Source organism: Thermobia domestica, chromosome 5, assembly GCF_964235325.1.
Source record: "Thermobia domestica chromosome 5, izTheDome1.hap1.1, whole genome shotgun sequence".
NCBI lineage: Eukaryota > Metazoa > Arthropoda > Insecta > Zygentoma > Lepismatidae > Thermobia > Thermobia domestica.
Genome location: NC_137458.1, coordinates 247,766,965 through 247,790,226, shown reverse-complemented (window position 1 = coordinate 247,790,226; position 23,262 = coordinate 247,766,965). Strand labels below are relative to the sequence as shown.

General features: G+C 36.1%; 1 protein-coding gene across 3 annotated transcripts in view; it reads right to left on the bottom strand.

The window, feature by feature from the left end:
* The window catches only part of dib (Cytochrome P450 302a1, mitochondrial), a 151,764-nt gene that overhangs the window by 48,291 nt on the left and 80,211 nt on the right, over positions 1-23,262 (bottom strand). For all 3 annotated transcript variants that reach the window (XM_081759926.1, XM_081759923.1, XM_081759924.1), the window contains exon 5: positions 21,111-21,312. In XM_081759926.1, the coding sequence (XP_081616052.1) occupies positions 21,111-21,312 (202 nt within the window). The remainder of the gene's footprint in view (positions 1-21,110; positions 21,313-23,262) is intronic.

Sequence of the window (23,262 nt, the reverse complement as noted above, 5' to 3'; positions counted from 1 at the left end):
AAACTCACTATAAACATTACATTTGATTCCACGTAGATGGCAGTATATATCAGAAGAATTTAAAGACGCAAAATAAAATTACGCAAATGAATTAAGATATTTATTTTCATTTCAATTTTGATATTAGAATCAATTTGAAAATATTGACAAGAAAGAAACTAGGTCTGTATTTTGTTTTTGGAATTTATCACTGTAGAATTCGATCCACCTCTGATTGCTGAGCCCGTTGAGTTTAACTACGTCAGAATTCGAAGGGCCTAGCTCCCAAGCTAACCATTTTGCCACGTCATCTTTGCTGGCAGCAACTCCGAACACCTCGCACGAACTCGGCAATGATCCTTGGATCGTACCAGAGGATTAATTCACCAGAATACATCCCTAATTCCTGACTTCTAAGGCAGCTGAATTACAGGAACAAGCCACTATTCCCAGCCGACAACTACCGACAATTATAATTTTAATTCTGATATTTGTTTTTCGCTTTACTGGTTTCTAGAAACAGTGAAAGTTAAGTGTAAATATTAGGCGAGAGAGAGAGAGAGAGAAAGATGTGTATGTGTGTGTGTGTGTGTGTGTGTGTGTGTGTGTGTGTGTGTGTGTGTGTGTGTGTGTTCCAGTATAACTCTGGGACGTCCGGAGCAATTTTATCTAAACTTCGTACACATATTATTTACAGGCTGGAAAAGAGTACTCTCGGCGTAAAACCACACTAGTACACCTCTGGGCGAGTAAGAGGAGGAGACACTTTAAAATGATCGAAAACTACCGATATTATTGTCAAATCCACAGTTTTCGGGGTCCAAGAGCCGATTGGTATCAGTTCCTATGCGCTTTATGTCCAAGTTTACTCGCCGTAAGGATAAGATTCCTAGCATACCTAGGGGGTAGATAGGTTGTTTAGATTATTCTAATATAGCATTAGAAAATAAACTGTGTAAAGATTATTTCAATCCTTTGTTTAACATAGATGTATGTGGTTAACGAATTAGTGCGATTATAAGATAGTAAAAATATAATAAGAATTTTAGATAATTTATTTTGGTTGCAGGTACCACCTAAAGATATCAAAAGCAATTATAAACGAATGTGATGCAATTCTGTTGACGTTGCATTAGCTAGTTCTCTGATGTACTGCTTCATGAAAATGTAGTTCATCTGTATAGTGTTTTCGGATCTTTTTGTTCTAAACAGTTCCGATTCTTGAGAAACGATTCTTTTCTTTATGTAAATTTTTTTCAGTGAGTTACAAGTTATCAGGTAGTGAAAATAAATTGAACAAAATTTTCAATCTAAGATGCTGGAATAGTAAAGGGGCACAAAGTGCTCGTAAATGGACGCTGACTCGAAGGAGTGAAACGAGTTATATTTGAAGGATTAAAGTCAACTGTACCAATGCAAATTAAGAATCAAGTGGCTAAATAAGATACATGTTTTTTTGGCGTTAAGAAGTAACTGGGTTACCTTTGGTTTAGGATCATTTAAAAAAGATTAACATATTTTGGCGTAGGCGGAAGATTATTCAGTATGGTCAGCTTAATGAATTTGGATACGAGCTTTGATGGCATAAGAGATAACCAGTCGTTCTCTGCAAAGGAATCTGAAGATGGATTTTCAGATCTATTATTTTACGATCAGAGGAATGATTTTAAAAAATCTGAATGGAGATTTAACGATGAAGATTCAGATGAGTTCCCAGAAGAAAACCAACAAGCATTCGGGTATTTTTATCCGGAACAGCAGTTAGGTAATTCCCCAGTTATAGGCATAGTAGAGGAATAGTTATTTATAACAGTGACTTCTCCGAAGAAAGTCAAAAATATCTGGACGAATTGGTTCAATAGAAGAAGGATCGACATAATAATAAAACTGGTATGAGGTGAAGGAATTTCAGAGATGGGGAACACACAAATAGCTAAAAGATACAACAAGTAGGGAAGCAAGATGAACTTATTTGACGATTGATTAGACAACAAGCATACATGCAAGAGCAGATTGACTTTCTCATGGATAGTTGGTACCGGAACAAGCATCACAAAAATCATAAGATAGGAAAGGAAAAGGAATTTCATTCCGATTATTAGTTTTGTTCAGTTTTTTTTCATCATATTTTCAGAATTACTATTCTTTTCACTATTAATAACACCCACATTAACTTTAAAACAGTTTGGTGTTCGTTTAGAGCTCGGATTCCATTGCAGGTTCTATTTTTGTACCAAGGAGAAAATGTTGGGATAGAAAAGGGGCACAAAGTGCTCGTAAATGGACACTGGCTGTTGCTAAGGACAATAGGTGATATTGTCCTCTCCAATTCACCCTGCCTCTGCAACTTATATGAGGGAAGATAAGATTTAGTTTTGACAGATGGATTTGATTTGTATTTCCAGATTTGGATATGAGTTGTAGAGGCAGAGATTGAGATTTTATTGTGATTTGATAAGTAATGGTTAACGAATGTTATATTTTAAAGAGTGAAATCAACTGTACCAGTACAGATTAAGAATAAAGTGGCTAAATAAGATACATGATTTTTTTTTGGTGGTAAGAAGTAATAGGTTACCTTTGGTTTAAGATCCTTTAGAAAATGATAATATACAGTTTTTAAAACATTTGAACAAGTGCAAACTATTTTCAAACTAAAATGCTTGACCAAAACTTTTTAGTACTTTTCAACGAGTGCAAATATTTTTTAATTTGAAAACATTTAAACAAAGATATTCAAACAATTTTTTAAAAAAATAGTTCTCGAAACTTTTAAATAAAAGTCTTCAAAAACTTTTTAAAAACTTTTAATTTAAGTTTGAAAGTGACAATTTAAAAAAATTAAATAAGTGCAAGAATATTTTAAAACAGAAAATTTAATCTAATAATTATCTATTTGGTTTTAAGTGATGATTTTGTTTCCATCAGTAACCCTAGACTACGAATCATAACTACAATACTAAAAGCTCAACAAATTTTCAAAGTAAAATTTTAAAATGATCAAAAAAATTAAATAAAAGTATTCGAGCATTTTAAAATTTTAAAATTAAAATTTCAAAGTGACAGTCAATCAAATTGTACCAGGTATAATTTTCTACTAAAGGCTTACACTATTAGTTGTGACTAAAGTTCAAAGTACGAAATTGTTATTGTTACATATTAACCTGTTTCAATAATTACATGTTTGGCTTCAAGTCCTAATTTTTCCACCAATGAGCTTAGAATATGAATCATAGCTACAATCTTAAGTTTAAGAAATTTCAAACAGTGATCGAACAACTTTAAGCAAAAATTCTGCAATCTAAAAAAATTAAACAGAGATTTGAAAGTTATTACGAAGACATTACATCAAGAATAACAAATGATCAAAAATTTTGAGTCGTAAGTATAATACTAAGTTTAAAACATTTTTAATCTAAAATTTTTACACAAAACTTTAAGAACTTTAAACAAAGATTGGAAAAAAGTGATTAGGCAATCAAATTGCACCAAGAACATTTACCCGAGTTCTAGAGCACAATTACGATTTTTTTCACAATTCAAAATTAAGGGTAGCTCAAGTGTACTTCGCCCGATTTCCAAGGTACTCACGTCCAATGAAAAGACAATGGAATTTTGATTCATCGATATGATTACATGTTACAATCTATCTCAGTGAACATTAAGCACAACATTCAAAATTTGTACCTCATGCTAATTCATTTCTTTCAAACCAAAATTTAAAATTCTCGCCAAATATCACGTGTTACTTTCGACAAGATATTATTGACAACTTGGTATTAGTAAAAGGCAACCAGTAAATAGGACCAATATCAGTACCAAATTTAAGAGGTGAATTATGTAGCCTTCCAAATTTTAGAAGCACAGCATCAATGTATCAATATCGTATGAAAGAAAATTCACTCCTGCATTCAACTATATAACTATATGTTGTGAACAAGCCTCACCTAAGAAGGTAAATTAGATCAATAACCGACCACGTAGTAATATGAGTATTTTGGCATTTTTTTTATCCATAAAAGGGTATAAAAACCACCTAAACTTACAAAATTATATTAGAGTCCTAGAAAACATTTACCAAACATTATTTTTTTTTACAATTCTCAAATTTAAGGATGATTCTGTGTACCCCTTCCCAAATTTTGAAGGAAAGCATCATTTTACCCATGTCTTACGAAAGAGAATTGTCCTCTGTACTCATCTATATAAGCATATACTAAAGCCTCTTCAAAAATAATATAATATGTAAAAAAAAAAAAGTTTTGAATTTTTAACAATTTCTTACCCGTAGAAGAGGATAAGTTGAATCATTTAAATTTACATAAATTTACATATATTTGAGTCGTAGAAAACATTTATCAATTTTTTTCACAATTCCTGAAGTTAAAGGTGGGCCAATGCGGTCTTCCCAAAATTTAAAAGGAGTGTCATTCTACCCGTGTAATAAGGAAGAGAATGGGTCCTTCTATTCAACCATATATTCATATAACGTGTTAAAGCCTCATCAAACAAGATAAATTAGATTAATAACTGACCACGTAGCAATACTAATATTTGGCATTTTTTTTTTTTTTACCCATAGAAGGGGATAGGCAGGACAAACAGAATTTACAGTGATATATATTTTTGTCCTAGAGAATATTTATCAATGTTTTTTAATTTTTTTTGACAATTTCCAAATGTAAGGGTGGACCAATGTATCCCTCAAATTTTGAAAGGGTGAATCAATGTATAGATGTATTACTAAAGAGAGTGGACCCTTGTATTCAGCTATATAACTATAACATAACGACATAACATAACTCATCAAAGAAGATCAATTAGGTCAATAACCTATTGTACTGCTTATGTTTGTATTTTTAGCAATTTTTTTACTCATAGAAGGGGTAAAAAAAATCAAGACCTATCAAATTTACAGAATTTGAGTCTCCCAAATTTAAAGGTGTTTCTACGTACCCCTTCCCAAATTTATGAGGGAAGAATCAATTTACCCATATCTTATGAAAGGGAATGGACCACATGTAATTAATCATGTAACGTGTTAAACGTCTTAAAGACTCGTCAAAGATAAATTAGGTTAATAATCTACCACGTGGCAAACACCTGGCAATACTAATATTTGGCAACTTTCTACCCACACAAGGAAATAAGCAGGACCATCCAAATTTACAGTGGTATATATTTGGATCCTAGAGAACATTTACCATTTTTTTCTTTTTTTTTTTAAATTCCAAGATTTAAAGGATAGGAAAATGTATCCCTCCCCAAAATTTAGAGGAGTACCTCAATGTACCCATATCTTATAAAAGAGAATGGACCCTTAAACTCAGCTATATAATCATATAATGTGATAAACCATCATCAAAAGGTATAAATTAGGTCAAAAACCTCCAAATTTTTAATTTTTGGCAATTTTAGACCCATAAAAGGGAACAAAATGGACCACGTAAATTTAGAGTGATATATATATTCGAGTCCTGGAGAACATTTATCAAATTTCATTTTTTGACAGTTTACAAATTTTAAGGGAAGGTCCTATGTATCCCTCCCAAAATTTGAGAGGGTAGCATCAACGTACCCATATTTTGGGAGGACCCCAATACTCACTCATAAAACCATATAAGGTAATAAACCCTCATCAAAAGAGATAAAATAGGTCTAAAACCTCCGAAACTTACATTTTTGTAATCTTTTACCCAAGAAAGAGAACGAGATGGGCCACCAAAACTTATGAGAGTACATACTTTGGTCCTGTACTACCATAGCAAATTTTTAAAATTTGGTAATTTTTAAAATTTAAGGAGAGTGGTCCTATGTTCCCCGTCCAAAATTTAGGGGTGCTCCAAGGTACCCCTACCAAAATTTAGATGGGCGGCCTTAGGTCAATGACCCCGGGCAAGGGGCAATTAATTCATAAACCCATCCATACTACTCAGAACAATATAAAGACGGAGGGGGAACGTGCATAATAGTAGGAAGCTCACCTCTGACACAAGAAGTCTCTGGTTTGACCCATGTCATGAGAGTTTGAATGGACAATTTGTTAGTTCTCCCCCCCCCCCCGAGTGTCTTTCATCGCTCGCACATTCTGATTTCACCAGTTCTTCTAAGATCAATCACTTCCATTATCATTCCAGTTCTTTAGTCTACAGAGCATAATAGCGTGACTTTAGTTCAAATATTCAATTAATATTTTCCTTCCTAAAGGAAAGCGAGGCTGTATAAGACGTGATCTCACAATCAGTGTTGGGCAAAATCAATTGAAATCAATTGCAATTGATCAATCAATTGAAAGTAATTGCTCTGAAAATCAATTGCAATTGATTTCAATTGCAATTGATTTCAATTTGTAATTGACAATTAGTTTCAATTGCAATTGAATTCAATCATAAAATTTGCAATTAAATTTTCGTCAATTGTTAATTGTTAATTGGTCACCAGGCAATAGAAACTTTTAATTGTTAATTGTCAATTGCAAAGGGTGCAATTGAAACATTCAATTGTTAAGGTTATTCATTACGTCCAAATAGTTTGTGTCTAAAACGGTAGATGGCGCCACCGTCACCAATGTTAACATATACAACTAATAAAATTAAAACAATCAAAAATAAAATGAACAATTCAAAAATTAAGCAAAAACGGATATAATCTGGTTAATGGACGTTACAAAATCTAGGGAATGGTACGTGTCGATTTCACTTATTGTTATTAGTTTCATTGTTAGAGGCCACCATTGTTAAGTAAACAATCAACTTTATCTGCCGTACTTTCTACCCGAAACTGACCAAACTTTACACACCCATTTAAGATTGAAATATCTAGGGAATGGTACGTGTCGATTTCACATATTGTTGTTAGTTTCATTGTTGAAGACCACCATTGTTAAATAAACAATCAACTTTATGTGTCACATTTTCTAAAACAAACTGACCAAACTTTGCACACTCATGAACGATTGAGATATCTATGGAATGGTATGTGTCGATTTCACATATTGTTGTTCTTTCATTGTTGAAGGCCACCATTGTTAAATAAACAATCGTTGAATTTCTAAATTGTTACCTAAACAATCAACTTTATCTTACACTCTTTCTACCACAACTAACCAAATTTGGGGCACTCATTTACAATTGAGATATCTATGGAACGGTACGTGTCGATTTCACTTATTGTTGTTAATTTCATTGTTAGAGGACATCATTGTTAAATAAAGAATCAACTTTATCTGCCATACTTTCTACCAGAAAATGACAAAACCTTGCACACTCATTTAAGATTGAAATATCTAGGGAAAGATATGTGTCGATTTCTCATATTGTTGTTAGTTTCATTGTTCAAGACCATCATTGTTAAATACACAAGCGTTGGATTTCTACATTGTTAAATAAACGATCATCTTCATCTGCCATACTTTCTAACACAAACTGACCAAACTTGGCGCACCCATCGGATTACCACAGAGATATATACTGAATGGTACCAATCAATTTCTCATATTGTTGTTAGCTTCATTCTTCGAGGCCACCATTGTTAAACAATCGTTGGATTTCTCCATTGTTAAATAAACAATCAAGTTTTTTCTGCCACACTTTCTACCACAAACTAACCAAAATTTGCAGAATCATTTAAGATTAAGATATCTATGGAATGGTATGGGTCGATTTCACATATTGTTGTTAGTTTCATTGTTAGAGGCCACCATTGTTAAACAAACAATCAACATTAATGGCCATACGTTCTACCAGAAACTGACCAAACTTTGCACACCCATTTAAAGTTGAAATATTTATGGAATGCTATGTGTCGATTTCAAATATTGTTGTTAGTTTCATTGTTGTAAGACACCATTGTTAAATACATAATCGTTGGATTTCTTCATTATTAAACTAACAATCAACTTTATCTGCCATATTTTCTACCACAAACTGACCAAACTTGAACAATCATTTACGATTGAGATGTCGATGGAACGGTACGTGCCGATTTCAATTATTGTTGTTACTTTCATTCTTAGAGGCCACCATTGTTAAAAAAACAATCAACTTTGTCTGCCACATGTTCTACCAGAAACTGACCAAACTTTGCACACGCATTTAAGATTGAAATATTTAGGGAATGGTACGTGTCGATTTCACATATTGTTCTTTCATTGTTAGATGCCACCATTGTTAAATAAACAATCAAGTTTTTCTGCCACACTTTCTACCACAAACTAACCAACTTGCACAATCATTTACGGTTGAGATATCTATGGAATGGTATGGGTCGATTTTACATATTGTTGTTAGTTTCATTGTTAGAGGACACCGTTGTTAAGTAAACAATCAACTTTATCTTTCGTACTTTCTACGAGAAAATGAAGAAACTTTGCACACCCATTTAAGATTGCAGTATCTAGGGAATGGTACGTGTGGATTCCACATATTGTTGTTAGTTTCATTGTTGAAGGCCACTATTCTTAAATAAACAATCAACTTTATCTGCCATACTTTCTAAAACAAAATGACCAAATTTGGCACACCCATCGGATTTGCACAGAGATATCTACTTAATGGTACTAGTCGATTTCACATATTGTTTTTAGTTTCATTGTTCGAGGCCACCAATATTAAATAAACAATCGTTGGATTTCTCCATGGTTAAATAAACAATCAACTTTATCTGCCATACTTTCAACCACAAATTAACCAAACTTAACACACTCATTTACGATTGAGATATCTATGGAATGGTACGTGTCGATTTCATTTATTGTTGTTACTTTCATTGTTAGAGGCCAGCTTTGTTAAATGAACAATCAACTATATGTACCGTACTTTCTACCAGAAATTGGCCAAACCTTGCACACACATTTAAGACTGAAATATCTAGGGAAAGATATGTGTCGATTTCTCATATTGTTGTTAGTTTCGTTGTAAAGATCACTATTGTTAAATAAACATTCGTTGGATTTCTCCATTGTTAAATAAACGATCAACTTTATCTGCCATACTTTCTACCACAAACTAAGCAAACTTTGCACACTCATGAACGATTGAGATATCTATGGAATGGTATGTGTCGATTTCACATATTGTTGTTTTTTCATTGTTGAAGGCCACCATTGTTAAATAAACAATAGTTGAATTTCTAAATTGTTACCTAAACAATCAACTTTATCTTACACTCTTTCTACCACAACTAACCAAATTTGGGACACTCATTTACAATTGAGACATCTATGGAACGGTACGTGTCGATTTCACTTATTGTTGTTAATTTCATTGTTAGAGGCCACCATTATTAAATAAAGAATCAACTTTATCTGCCATACTTTCTAGCAGAAACTGACCAAACCTTACACACTCATTTAAGATTGAAATATCTAGGGAAAGATATGTGTCGATTTCTCATATTGTTGTTAGTTTCATTGTTGAAAACCACCATTGTTAAATACACAACCCTTGGATTTCTACACTGTGAAATAAACGATCAACTTTATCTGCCATACTTTCTACCACAGACTAACCAAACTTTGCACACCCATTTAAGATTGAAATATGTAGGAAACAGTACGTGTTGATTTCACATATTGTTCTTAGTTTCATTGTTGGAGGCCACCATTGTTAAATAAAGAATCAACTTTATTTGCTATATTTTGTACCAGAAACTGACCAAACTTGGCACACCAACCGGATTACCACTGAGATATCTAGGGAATGGTACTTGTCGATTTCACATATTATTGTTAGTTTTATCGTTTAAGGCCACCTTTGTTCAATAAATAATTGTTGGATTTCTCCATTGTTAAATAAACAATCAACTTTATCTGCCATACTTTTTACCACAGATTCACCAAACGTAGCACATTCCTTTACGATTTAGATATCTATGAAATTGTACTTGTCGATTTCACTTGTTGTTGTTAGTTTCATTGTTAGAGGCCACCATTGTTAAATAAACAATAAACTTTATCTGTCATACTTTCTACCAGAAACTGACCAAACTTTGCGTACCTATGTAAGATTGAAATATCTATCCTATGGTTCATGTCGATTTCACATATTGTTTTAGTTACATTGTTGGAGACTACCATTGTTAAATAAACGATTCACTTTATTTTCCATACTATTTACCAGAAGCTGACAAAACTTGACATATTTACGATTCAGATATCTAGAGAATGGTACATGTCGATTTCTCATATTGTTGTTAGTTTCATTGTTGGAGGCCTCCATTTTTAAATAAACAGTAAACTATTTTCAATACTTGCTACCAGAAACTAAGCAAACTTTGCTTACCTATTTACGATTGAAATATCTATGGAATGATACATGTCGATTATGAAGGGCTAACAAGCCCTAGCCAAATTGTGTGTAATACATCAGTATGCGTTGGGATCAAAAGATAATTATTCGTGATCAAACGAGCTGGACAAATCCCGATTGAATTTGTTTTCATGGTGGCTGTGGTGGAGGGGCTAACAGGTCATCGGTAAATGTTATTGTTCGGAAAATGGAATAGTAAAAAAAAAAAATAATAAACATATTTCATTCAGAACTTTGTTGCGCCTGGTTTATAACCAGTGTGAACTAGTTGTGTGCCTCCAGATTTTTTTTTTTTGTCTCAGGTGGAGCGGGATGGCCCCCTACAGCGTTCCTAGAATTACACTCTAAAAGCCCATAGTGTTCCTAGAATTGCACTCTAAAAGCCCCTCCCATACAACTGACCTGTGCTTCCCAGCAGACACCTCACATTTGAACTCTGTTGAGATTCTATGTAAGTTTGTCGGCTGTACGTACAAATTCAGAGAATAAACATGTATTAGGGAATGAGAAGTTCTCGAAATAAATTTGCAAGCTGAATATTTTTTCGTGACATAAGTGAAGAGTAATTATATACCCTTGAAGAGTACCCTGGAGAGTAAGAAAGCTCTAAGCAAATTAATCATTGAATAAATAGCAATGTAATCACAGTAATGTATATATATGGCATGTTGTATTTCTACCAGATTGTCAGAGCTCTAATTCTCTCATTTTTTGATGTGAGCGATCTCGCTATCGAATTTCCAGAAGAACATTAAAAAAAAAAGTTGTATTTAGGTCTATTCCATTTTAAACAAACGAAGTACGTTGCGTAAAAGAACTTTCCATGTTGAAATATTTGATGGGTAGAGTAGTTTGTGTGGGATTTGATTGTTATTGCATGCTGAATAGATAGCTGGGAAAGCAGCTAGGATATTCATTCTGACGGTTGCAAGCCCGTGAAAATACAGAGCAACAGTTACTCCAAGGGAGTAGATAATAGATAAAAATTATTAAAACTACCGTGGGGGAGAGACCCGAAAGAGGGTATAGTATGAAATTTTGGGCCGGAACTAGGGAAGTTTCACCAGGAACACAGGATCACCTGTATACAGCTCTCATTGTTGAGACATTAAAATTTTTCAATTACTCGTATACGGAAGATAAACATTACGAAACTATTTTTATTTATTTATTTACTTATTCCTCGGGGGTAGTCTATCTCAGAAGATTACGATTAGCATAATTCTATGTTTCAGGAGTGCGCTTCGAACCCACCCCCCAGAGGCGTTTTTTTGGGCGGGCAAACTATACCTTGTCCGCAGGTCCACACATTAATTAAAGTATATGTAACACACATGTACGTGTGTGTGTGTGTATGTATATATATGTATGCTAAATGTAAAATATTTTTGAACCAATGTTTCCAATCCAAATAATAGAGCCCCACGGCTCCAACTCGCCAAGGGTTCCATAAGAACAAACTGCGCCTGTGTCACCTTCTACACATCAGTGGCTATGCCCATAGTATATTCTATGATAACAATTGACTGAATGTACTTTTCAAGTTTCACTTTCTTGGAAAGAGAATGCGTGAGACTCTCTTAGTGTTCCAACGAGACGAGACAGGACTCTTTAAAGCGAGACACGATACAATACGAAACGTTTTGTGAAATGTCTCGTCTCGTGTCTCGAAAAATACAAACACAGTTTCTGAATTTGCTTAAAAATTTATTAATTCGGAATAAATTATTTGCCTTCGAAATGTACCGTATACCATCTTTTATTATTTCAAATGATCGAAATGATTCAATGTTTCAAATCCTACAAAGAACAGGGAATACCTAAAGAATTTTTAAAAAATGATTCTTACAAACAGCTTTCACTTCCATTTTTCAATCGATTCAAGTTTAATTATTTTGTGATAGTGCTCCAGATTCAAATACAAATGTAAAGCGTTCATTGAGATCAGTGTTTCAGAAGATTTTATTCCGGGGGCTGGTATAGATATCTACGTATAAAAATCCTGTTATAGAAGTACAAGTAGAAGTGGCAATTTTATCAGTAACTAACTATTGTTTCATGGTCTTTCTCGTTCCGAACCAAGACAGAAACGTGTCAGCCTTTCTCGATACTGAGTTTTGAAAAGATGCTGATTTGACAACAAAATTTTTCTTTTTTTATTGTTTTATGATGTTATTCGAAGCTAAACCATTTTTTAAATGGGAAGGTTACATAGGCCTCCTTATTTGTTGAAGTGGCGCCAGGGGTTCTGAAAAAAGGATATCAGAATAAATGGGGAAATCTTGCCTTTCGACTGTACTGACGGTATTGACAAATGTTCCTATCGAAGTAATTATGGTTCAATCGAATCTAAGCAGTCGTTGCTGGAAGATTGCAGTCGTGTTGTGTGTTGTGCTACCAAACAAAACTTGGTTAAAAGTTGTAATTTTAACCACTTGGTATAACAGCTCTTTTTGTGGACCTCAGCCTTTCTGGTGTTGCCACGAGACGAGACAGAACCATTCGATACGAGACGAGACGGGCACATCTTTTCTAGACGAGACGACACAGCCAGAAGTCTCGTTTTGTCTCGTGGCAACACTAGACTCTCTAGATATATCAGTAAAAGGAATGACAACGTTCCTCACGGAGCACGTGTTAGCTCTCAGCCTCTTTCTTTCACTGATGTGTGTTTATATAGTAGATAAATATATAGAGAGTAACAAAAGGATGAGATATGCAGATTCTCCTGAAACCACATTAAAATTGTAGCAGTATTTGGAGCTTGTTATAAATGGATTTACGGGGGAACTAAAATAATTCTTGGAATTGATCATACAGTATTGATATATATATATATATATATATATATATATATATATATATATATAATATATATATATATATATATATATATATATATATATATATATAAAACATGGAAACAAGACAAAGAACTGAAATCGTGAATTTGTTTTCAAAATACAGAAATCTCGAAGGAATATCTGTTTAGCCGACTTTAATTGTAAATGAATTTGAATAAATTTGCATTTCCTGAATTCTTATACATAAAAATAGAAATCTTTCTTTTGGCGTACGAATGAGAGGCTTTAGGAAATTAGGCCAAGATAATTAAAATGATACTGTCCTTTACAAAATTTAAGGGGAAAACCATGATCGAAAAAGCATCAGTCAAACTATAAAGGTCAATGGGAGCTTTTGTCATTTCTTACGACCACTATATGCACCTTATTGCGAAAAATTTGTTCGTATTATAAAACCGCTATCGTTCAATAAATGTCAAATTTAATAGATCTTGAGAGATGAAATTGTCATTACCTATGTCGCATAATATATTCTAGCTTTGGGACCCATGTCATTATGTGACTTTCACGATAAGTGACAAGAAGAATATAAATCCCAAGTTCAAAATGTAAGGAAAGAAACCGGCTGTTCGCCCTTCAAATTATGAAAAATGTACCAAAATGGTTGAAATTATGATTTTGTATTTCTTTACGAGAAAGAAGAATAAAAATAAAAATTGGAGCAATTATGTATGTATAAGGCCACTATCTTCTTCAAGTTACTAAACTAACTTCAAGTGTTTCAACCATTTTTGACACATATCTCGAAAACTTTTAGTGATATTAGAGGCAAGAATACGTGGTTGATAATGAGCTTTTTAATTATGTCACACTATTTTTGAACTTTACCTTATGAGAAATGGCATATTCCAAAAATAATTCAGTACTACCCTAACCTGAATTTTACCAAAAGATTAGCGAAAGTGATACGGTGTGCGTCGTCCAGGGTTTAATTCTCGGTAAACATTGCTGTGTTGACCAAACATCGAGAGAAAAGTTGGGAAACTAAAAGATAGCGGACTTCAATCTAGACAGTTGGGTGTAGTTGTGCTGACCACTAACATAAGCCCGCTGCAGACTCACATCACAAGGGACTGTTGCGCCAGGAGTTTATATATATATATATTGGTGTTATTATTTTACCTTACCTCTCAGTAGCGTAAGTAAGGACGAATGGGCCTCCCCGCAAAAATGTTAAACGGACCCCCTCTATCCACATCCATGAGTCACGTAAAATTTACAGAGAATAGTTTTGACTTTCTATGTTCTATCTAGAGAGTCGCAACTTGCTCATATGCAAAAAAATGCACATTATTATTATTATTATTATTATTATTATTATTATTATTATTATTATTATTATTATTATTATTATTATTATATTGTGCTATAGTTTTCGTCTATTCTGCTGTACCAACCTCGAGAGTCTACGACATCCGACATTTTTAATGAGGTATAGTCGCCCCACTTTTTGTTGTTTGGTTCGATGCTGGTTTCACTGTCCTTTTCCCGCCTTTGAAACACATAAGCACGGCAGATCGCGAAAACTCGACAAGTCGCGCTGTTTCCGAAATGAAGCTCCCAGCCATTTACTCACCCTGATATATCGTCGTCCTTTCCCATTCAAGGCACAAGCACCACACTGACTAATCGAGTGAGATTCTTGTCACGTTTGGCGCGCGGTTATGTTATGCCTTGTAGCTCTTATCTCTGCACAATGATTTCGTTCAAAAAGTAGCGAGTGGTCATAATGTTTTCGCTGGTCAGTATAAGTTTTGTTGGCATTTAATTTACTAAATAATCGCTCAGGTGTTACCGTCTTCACATGCAAAAATGAGATATAGTTGGAACATCACATAATTTTTAACATCCTAACATTATAAAGTTTAACTTCGAAACTGAAATGAGCCTCTTTCTGTTCTGGGCCTCTCAATGGGCCCCTGCAGGCCCTTTAGTTGCGCCACAGCATTCTCTCTACTCAGAAGGATAGGGACAAATAGAAAAATCAAAATTCATTCTGTCCATTTTTCAAGCATCATACACTTCAGAAAAAAAATCATATAATACTGATATGTAAGAAAATATTGGTATTGTTTGTTTTCTGTATACAAAGAACCATTTAGGTTTTTTATCTCATATTCTGGTAATAATCGAAAAAAAAAAGAAAGAAAAGAGCTTCATGTGATAAACGGACGAAACGAGAAAATTTGTCAACGCGATGCGAATTACGTTCTCTGCAACCTAATTCACGTTTTTCGTACAAAAACTCTATTCCTACCTGCAAAAAGAAAAGATTTCTGTTACCCGTCAATGGTTGAGATTTTGCCCTGCGGCTGAACAACACGGCTTGTAAAAATAGACTCTGACTGACTGCAGGTGCACGAAGGAAAAAAAAACTGTTGGATTCCTCTCCCCGCCCACTTCAATTGTGGATATCCTGGACACATTTAAACTGAGCGGTACGATCTTTCAGTTCTTCCCAGTAGAGGAGCCAGCAGTGATTGCTAAATGAAAAAGTGAGCATCTGGTGGCGAAAAGGCGAAGCGCTTGGACAAGGGGGTGGGCACAGTAACCTTAATTGCAATTGACAATTGAAACTTGTAATTGTTAATTGTAATTGTTAATTGCAATTGAAATCAGCAATTAAAACTGAAGATAAGAAGATGTGTGTGTATTGTATTGTCCACTTGTTACTGTTTTACATATTTCAAATAAGGTACTTATAAGAAATGCTGGATACCTACCATCCCTTTCCCCCCTGGGAAGAAAGCCGTGAAACTAAGTATTTTTTTAAATATATTATGTTTATGGTTCAATCCCCCTCGAAAGAACTCTATATGCCCGTCATGCATACAATAGGAATGAGCACGAGCGAGTTCGAGTGAGTTTTCTTTAAAACTCGACTCGACTCGAAGCAGACATATTTGAGTTCGACTCGAGATCTCGGCTCGAAAAATTTCCCCCAACTCGACTCGAATTCGGATCGAGTTTCCAGTCGAGTCGAGCCAATTCGAGCTAAATCCTTTGTGTAGTTCCAAGTACTACTATCTTCAAGTATCCTACATAGACAATGTAATTATCAATGATACTACTACTACTACTATAATTAATTATTATTATAACACCGTGTGCCTGTAAAAACATGGAATATAGACGGTTTGTATCGGAATACTAAAAATTAGTTGACTGTCGATCTCGGTAGTCAAGAAATCTTCAGGAGGCAAGGACATCGGTCACGAGGTTCTTGGTTTGAGTTCAGGAGGAGCAAGTATTCGGGCTCGAGCCAGAAATTGTTAGAAGTTATGGGATTCCAGCCAAACATGTTTAAAACTGCTCGACCCGGGTTTAGGGTTGTCAACGACTCAAGCGGCTCGCTCACAGTTCATTCACTTATCGAGCCGAACCGAGAAGTGAGCCGAGCCAACAGCTCATCCAACCGAGCCAGCTCGAGCCGATGGCTCAGACTAGCCGAACCGAACCGAGCTGATTACTTACCCCAACCGAGCCGCTTCGAGCCATTGGCTCAGTTAAGCTGACTCGAACCCAGCCTATAGACTCGTTTCAACGGAGCTTGTTCGAGTCATTGGCTCCAATCGAGCCGAGTCGATAACTCGTCTTTACCAAGCCGGTTCAAGCTATTGGCTCAATTGAGCCCAGTCGATGGGTAATCCCAACCAAGCCAGCTCAAGCTGTACGCTCAGTTGAACCGAACCGGTTGGGCTTCTACTTTGGCTAAAAAATTGGACCGTGCAGTTCTCAGCCTTGATGGTAAGAACAAAAAAAAAAAAAATGTTATGAAATCTTTAGTTTCACGTCCCACGGTTATGCCGATTAGGCTTAAGGAGACGGTGATGATGGAAAATGAATGAAATGAAGAAAGTGGGAGGAAACGGGAGAACCCAGAGAAAATCCACGAGCACGGTGTTTGTCCACCACAAAGTCCAAACTGCGCGAGCCGGGATCGAACCAGGGACCTCAAGCACAGGAGGTGAACGCTCTACCACTGACCCACCGCGCCCCCTGGTAAGAACTACAGTATATACTCATATTGGTACTCACGGGGTCATTAACTTGTTCCACCACCAACGAATTTCGAGGTACTTTGTTTTGCATCTTTTGTGCGTGTTTTGTGTCGCTTTGTGCGCCTATTCCCACATTTTGTGCATCACCGGAAGTGGGTCAAAATGGGCCTACAAATATGGCGGAACAAATTATTGCTCTTCCGCCACCAATGAACTTCGAGGTCGTTTCCTTCACATCGTTTGTGCCGTTTTGTGCGTCTACTTCCGTTTTGTGCGTCATGGGAAGTGGGTCAAAATGGGCTTCCAAGATGGGACGAAAATGACCAAGAGTTCCGCTACTATCGAATTTCGAGGTCGTTAATTTCACATCGCGTACCCTTCTGTACGCCTATTTCGACGTTTTGTGCGTCACTGGAAGACGGTCAAAATGGGCCTCGAATGTGGGACGAAAATGGCCCACTGTTCCACCACTACCAAATTTCGTGGTCCTTCCTTTCGCATCGACTAGTGATTGTTTCGTGCCGTTTCGTGCCCTTATTTCCACGTTTTGCGCATCACCAGAAGTGTGTCAAAATGGGCCTCCAAAGTGACCAAAATGACCCATTGTTCCGACACTATCGAATTTCTAGGTCGTTTCTTTCGCATCGTTTAGTGCCTATTTTTTTAAAAAAAAAGTTTTCTGTACCTACTTCCTCGTCTTGTGCGTCACCGGAAGTGAGTTAAACAGGCCTTTAAAGTGGGAGTTAAATGGCTCACTGTTCCGCCACTATCGAATTTCGGGGTCGGTTCTTTCGCATCGTTTAGTGCCAGTTTTGTACGTTTTGTTCGTCACCAGAAGTGTGTCAAGATGAGCCTCCAAGGTGTGACGAAAATGACCCACTGTTCCGACACTATCGCATTTCTAGATCGTTACTTTCGCATCGTTTAGTGCCTTTTTAATAAAGTTTTCTGCACCTATTTCTCGTTTTGTGCATCACCCGAGGTGAGTTAAACGGGGCTTTAAAGTGTGAGTTAAATGGCTCACTGTTCCGCCACTATCGAATTTCGGGATTGGTTCTTTCGCATCGTTTAGTGTGTATTTTGTACCGTTCTGTTCGCCTACTTCCACGTTTTGAGCATCACCAGAAATGCGTCAAAATGGTCTATCAATGTGTGGGGAAATCGAGCCATTGTTCCGCCACTATCGAATTTGGAGGTCGTTTCTTTCGCATCGTATAGTGCCTGCTTTGTACTGTTTTGTGCTCCTATTTCCACTTTAGTGCGACAACGAAAATGGGTCAAAATGGCCTACAAGTATAGCGGAATAACTTAATGCTGTTCCATCACCATCGAATGTCGATGTCGTTTCCTTCACATTTTTTATGCATGATTTGTGTCGCTCTGTGCATCAATGGGAGAGGGTCAAAATGGACCTTGAAAGTGGAATGAATATGTCTTTTTCTGCCATATATGTAGGTCGTCTTTGACCCACTTTCGTTGGCCTACAAAACGTGAAAATATGCGCAGAAACGGTAAAAACATTCACTAAACAATGCGAAAAAGCGACTTTTAAATTCGATACTGGTGGGAGAGTGGATCATTTTTCTTCCCACATTGAATGCCCATTTTGACCCCCTACCATTGAATTCGAGCGTAAACACTATTGGGGGTGTCACTATACGTCTGAGCAACCCCAATAAATATGGATTCGACACAAATTCTACTACTTTTACATGTCCCCCCGTGAACCCCCCCTCAGACCCCCTTGGTTCGTATTGTGAAAAAATCTCCTCTGGCCCCCATCAACCCCCAACCAATACCGCGAAAACTATGAATGTGACACTAACATCTGCCATTTTCTACTACTTTTTACATATGCCGGTAAAAGTCCCTATAATCCTCTGGTTCCAATTTTGAAAAAACAATGCCTCTGGCCCACAGCCGATGGGGGCTGTATTTGGAAGTCAACGCCTGTGGAAGTATCACCATTCATCTCAGCGACAGCGAAAACTATGGATTTGACACTAATATCGGTCATTTTCCATTATTTTTACATGTCTCGCAATTACGCACCCCCGGTGACTCCCGGCCGGCATACAATGGTGGCTAAATTTGAAAATCATCGCTAATGAAAGTATCACCATTGATCTCAGCCACCGCGAAAACTACGGATTTGACATCGGTCATTGTGGATTATTTTCACATATCTCGTGATGCCCCCCTTTATAATCCCCCCTTTCTTAGCTGATGGGGGCTAAATATGAAAGTAAACGCGGTCTTGAGTTTCACCATTGAGCTCAGCTATCCCGAAAACTATGGATTTGACATTAATATCGGTCATTTTCGATTATTTTTACATGTCTCGGAATTCCCCCCTCTGGTGACCCAAGGCCCGCATACAACGGTGGATGAATTTGAAAGTCATCGCTAGTGATAGTGTCGCCATTGATATCAGCAACCGCGAAAACTATGGAGTTGACACTAATATCGGTCATTTTGGATTACTTTTACGTTTCGGTATCCCCCCCCCCCCGTTGACCCACGGCCCGCAGCCGAATACGGTGAATTTGGAAGTTAATGCGATCGGAGTTTCACCATTGATCTCAGCGACCGCGAAAACTATGAAATCGATACTGATATCGTTCTCCTTTACATGTCCCGGTAAACGCCCCCCTGAGACCCCCTGGTTCGAATTTTGTTAAAAACGCTTTGCCTTGGTGTGGGACCTGGACCAAGGTATCTTTGACCAAAATTTGGTAACTCTCGGTCGACTTTTCTGGTCCCCAGGCCGGTCCCGGTAAACGTCCCCTGGAGACCCCCTAGTAAGAAATTTTAAAAAATCTTCGTCTTGGTCTGGGGCCTAGACCAAGCTACCCGTGACCAAATTTGGAAAAGTTTCGGTCCACTCGTCTCGTCCACAGGCCGCACAAAGATAGACAGACAGACACACGAACAAACTCTATTTTATTTATATTAGAAAGGTCAGTTCCGCCGTTATTGTATTAGTGCGGTGCTTGAGCGATTGATCGTAGACATTCAAACTCCGATGAGTGATAATTTTATAGGCTTGTTTTATTACAAGTTTAAACTCTTTAGTCAGTAGAGAAGAGGGCGTGAATCATGGGTCAGAGTTGATGACAATGGGTTTTGGTGGGTCTGTGAGTCACAGTGGGTAAGAGTGGTTTATGGTGGGTGGTGGGTCACGGTGGGTCGTGGGTCACGACGGGTGGTGAGTCAATTGGTTGTGACTAAAGTTTTCATTGCCCCAACCCCTCTCTGAACTACAGTGTTGAAAATTAATCAGTGAAAATCAATTGCAATTGAATCAATTGCCAATTAATTTCAATTGCAATTGAATTACAGAATTCAATTGCAATTACTTTCCACTGCAATTACTTTCAATCGATTGATCAATTGCAATTGATTCTCCTTTATTAATGGCCAACTGCAATTAACAATTAACCATTACTTATTTCAATTGTTAATTGCAATTAACAATTAAATTTACAGATTAATTGTTAATTGTTAATTCAATTGAAATTTGCCCAACACTGCTCACAATAACGTAAGATAGAATCCGAACTACCGTAATGCATTCATTTTTTTAAAAAAATGCTTTCCCACTATAAATAGAACCCGGACTACGCGCTAACCACTAGACCAACAAGAAAGGGCTTCTTTCCTAAAGTCTAGATTAAAGCTAAAGCTTCTTGATTAAAATTTGTTTTGTCTTAAGTATGGAAACTAAGTGAAAAGTTTAAGTATTTACTTATTTTGTGCCTTTTCCTGAGCATTATTCAAATGCAGCACTCTATTAGTCCTGTCACGAATACTTGTTGACATAGTTAAGGATTGTGGGTAGTTTAATAATCTAATTATACAGAATCAGCAGTGTGTATGGTTCGCAAAATTACGAATATGGCCCAAGCGTTTTATTGTTATATACAAAAAAAACTAGAAAACAACAAAAGGGTACTTACTCCTCTAAGTACAATAGTGCTTTGCTAAGTTTCTTGTACATGGGAGTTGGAAACCAGCGCCATAGCTGCAATCCGTTATCTGTTTGAAGAATACAGCTGTTCGCTGTGAAAGATGCGTCGATTAGTTTCGAAGCTCGTGATTCAGGGTCTTCATCCTTCTCCAAATTGCTTATTCTCATATCGAAAGCGACAAGACATATCACTGCAATTAAGTATATTAAAACAGCAAAATTAATATATTTGAACCTATTTACAAAAATTCTACAATACTATGAATGTTCAACGAAAAGTGTCTCAAGATGAAGCGTATGTCAATTGATAAAAGTTATTGAGCTAAACAGAATAACATGGGGGAGTGTAAATCCTAGAGAAAATGACAAAAATGAATATATTTTGTGAATCTGAACAATTGATGCTGTATGATAACCTTATAACAAGGAGAAAGCAGACTTTGCTAAATGAACTTCGGGACCATCTTCCGCTAGATAGAAGTGTTAATATTACAAATTGGGAGAGTGCAATAGACAAAAATAGCGAAGAAAAAGCATCTTAAAGTTTCCGACTTGCCGCATATATGATATGACGCGTAAAGAGTGAGGAGCATGTACGGTTCACATGCAAAGGGGTCCGGGTTGATTCCTGCTGGAATCACGAGCTGCTTTTTTTTTTTTTTTTTTTTTTTTTTTTTGCTTTAACCAATGAAGTAGCCATTTGCAACTGCAAGTAAAATATTAATTCACCATATGTTTATAATGCGTAAAACAATACAAATGTTGAAATCAATTGCAAAACTTTTCAATGTTCCATGTTAGCTAGCTAGCAACAGAATGTAACCTACTCCGTAAATATACTGTATTGATATCGCGAGTTAAATAATTGTTACCACAGTCGTTTTGTAAAAAATGTCTTTGATGCTTCATGTCTATATCTGTGGACAGTGCGAATTACAAGAGGGAAGAGGGGGAAATTTCCTTTGGTAGCACTGGATGTATGCTAAAACCAAAGGGGATTTCCCCCTCATCCTCCTTATAATTCGCACACTGTCAACAGATATAGACATGAAGAGTCAAGTACATTTTTTACACAACGACTGTGGTAACAGTAATATAACTCATAATATCAATATATTTACGGAGTAAGTTACATTCTGTTGCTAATTAACATAGAACATTGAAAAGTTTTACAACTGATTTGAACATTGCTATTGTTTTATGTATTATAAACATATGGTGAATTAATATTTTACTTGTACTGTAGTTACAAATGGCTACTTTATTGGTTAAAGCAAAAAGACCTGGAACTTGAAACAAATGTAAGCGTGTTCTATGTAGATGTTTTCGAGATCATGATTAATGTTGGAATTTGTAACGTTTTTGTGTAGTAACGGAAGAAAGTACCGAAAGTGTAAAATTAAAAAAAAAAAATGTACTAAATGAAGAAAATAAATATTCAGTTACAGAAAATTAACTTCCTGCTTCCTGCTGGTGAATCCCAGTGTATATGTGCAGTCTGCATCAATATTTATGCATTGGTGCGAAAATGTGAGAAAGGATGCAGCCTTGTCATGTAACAACGCTATTTAATGCAAATACGTCAAATGGGAATTTTTTTTAACAGAAACGCGCCTCCTGCGAACACTGTTGTCGTAAAATTACTGCAACAGGTATGTTTTAGGGTAATTAATGATAAGCAATGAGAATTTGCAAATAATTGATAACCTGGGTTTTATGAAAAAATTGCGTTAAAAAATTACTCACCTACAGCTGGTAACGTGGAATCCTCGTGGAAAAAGTCTAGAAATGTTACAGAATATTTTGGCGAGCATATCGTCTCCAAAAATTTGTGCCCCCTCCCGTTCTCCGCACTTAACATCAACTGACTTTTTCTTACTAGTTTACCTGAAAAATGTGGTGTACAAGAATAATCTAGGACCATTGAGGAACTGAAGACGAACATTGAAACAGAAATTTCAATCAATCACCAGCCTTAAAAAGGTGTCAAGAAACGTAGTGAAGCGTGTAAAAATTGTGTTTACAAAAACGCGGCAGCCATTTCCAGCATTTGCTGTAAAGCACTGTTCTCTTTCCATGTGCAAATTGTCATTGTTTATCATTAACTAACCAAAAACACACCTGTGACAGTAATTTTACAA